At 58.5% G+C, this 550-nt stretch overlaps 1 protein-coding gene across 1 annotated transcript in view; it reads left to right on the top strand.

Moving 5' to 3' along the window:
* Positions 1-550, top strand: part of VAC14 (Vac14, PIKFYVE complex component) — a 36,536-nt gene that overhangs the window by 3,809 nt on the left and 32,177 nt on the right. Inside the window, exon 5 of the mRNA XM_018574147.1 lies at positions 223-303. Within this exon, the coding sequence (XP_018429649.1) occupies positions 223-303 (81 nt within the window). The remainder of the gene's footprint in view (positions 1-222; positions 304-550) is intronic.

Here is a 550-nt window from a genome sequence, read left to right as displayed (position 1 = left end):
GTGTGTGTGTGGAGGAGGCGGAGCACTCTTGTGTGGTGTGTGTGTGGAGGAGGCGGAGCACTCTTGTGTGGTGTGTGTGTGGAGGAGGCGGAGCACTCTTGTGTGGTGTGTGTGTGGAGGAGGCGGAGCACTCTTGTGTGGTGTGTGTGGAGGAGGCGGAGCACTCTTGTGTGGTGTGTGTGGAGGAGGCGGAGCACTGTTCTTCCCTGACATCGGCGCTCAGTGGTGACTTGGAGGTGACGGTGGATTTCCTGATCGAAGTGGACAAGTTGGTGCAGCTGATCGAGTGCCCGATATTCACATGTGAGTAATGTCCCATCATGCTTCACTCCCTGACCCCCTGACCCCGGGTCTGTGTGTCTCTATGGTGGGGTCTCTGACCCCGGGTCTGTGTGTCTCTATGGTGGGGTCTCTGACACCGGGTCTGTGTCTCTATGGTGGGCTCTCTGACCCCGGGTCTGTGTGTCTCTATGGTGGGCTCTCTGACCCCGGGTCTGTGTATCTCTATGGTGGGCTCTCTGACCCCGGGTCTGTGTATCTCTATGGTGGG

Source organism: Nanorana parkeri, unplaced genomic scaffold (genome assembly GCF_000935625.1).
Source record: "Nanorana parkeri isolate BGI_ZX_2015 unplaced genomic scaffold, ASM93562v1 scaffold2766, whole genome shotgun sequence".
Lineage (NCBI taxonomy): Eukaryota > Metazoa > Chordata > Amphibia > Anura > Dicroglossidae > Nanorana > Nanorana parkeri.
The sequence above is the reverse complement of the archived record's forward strand: the minus strand, read 5'-3'. Positions and strand labels throughout refer to the sequence as shown.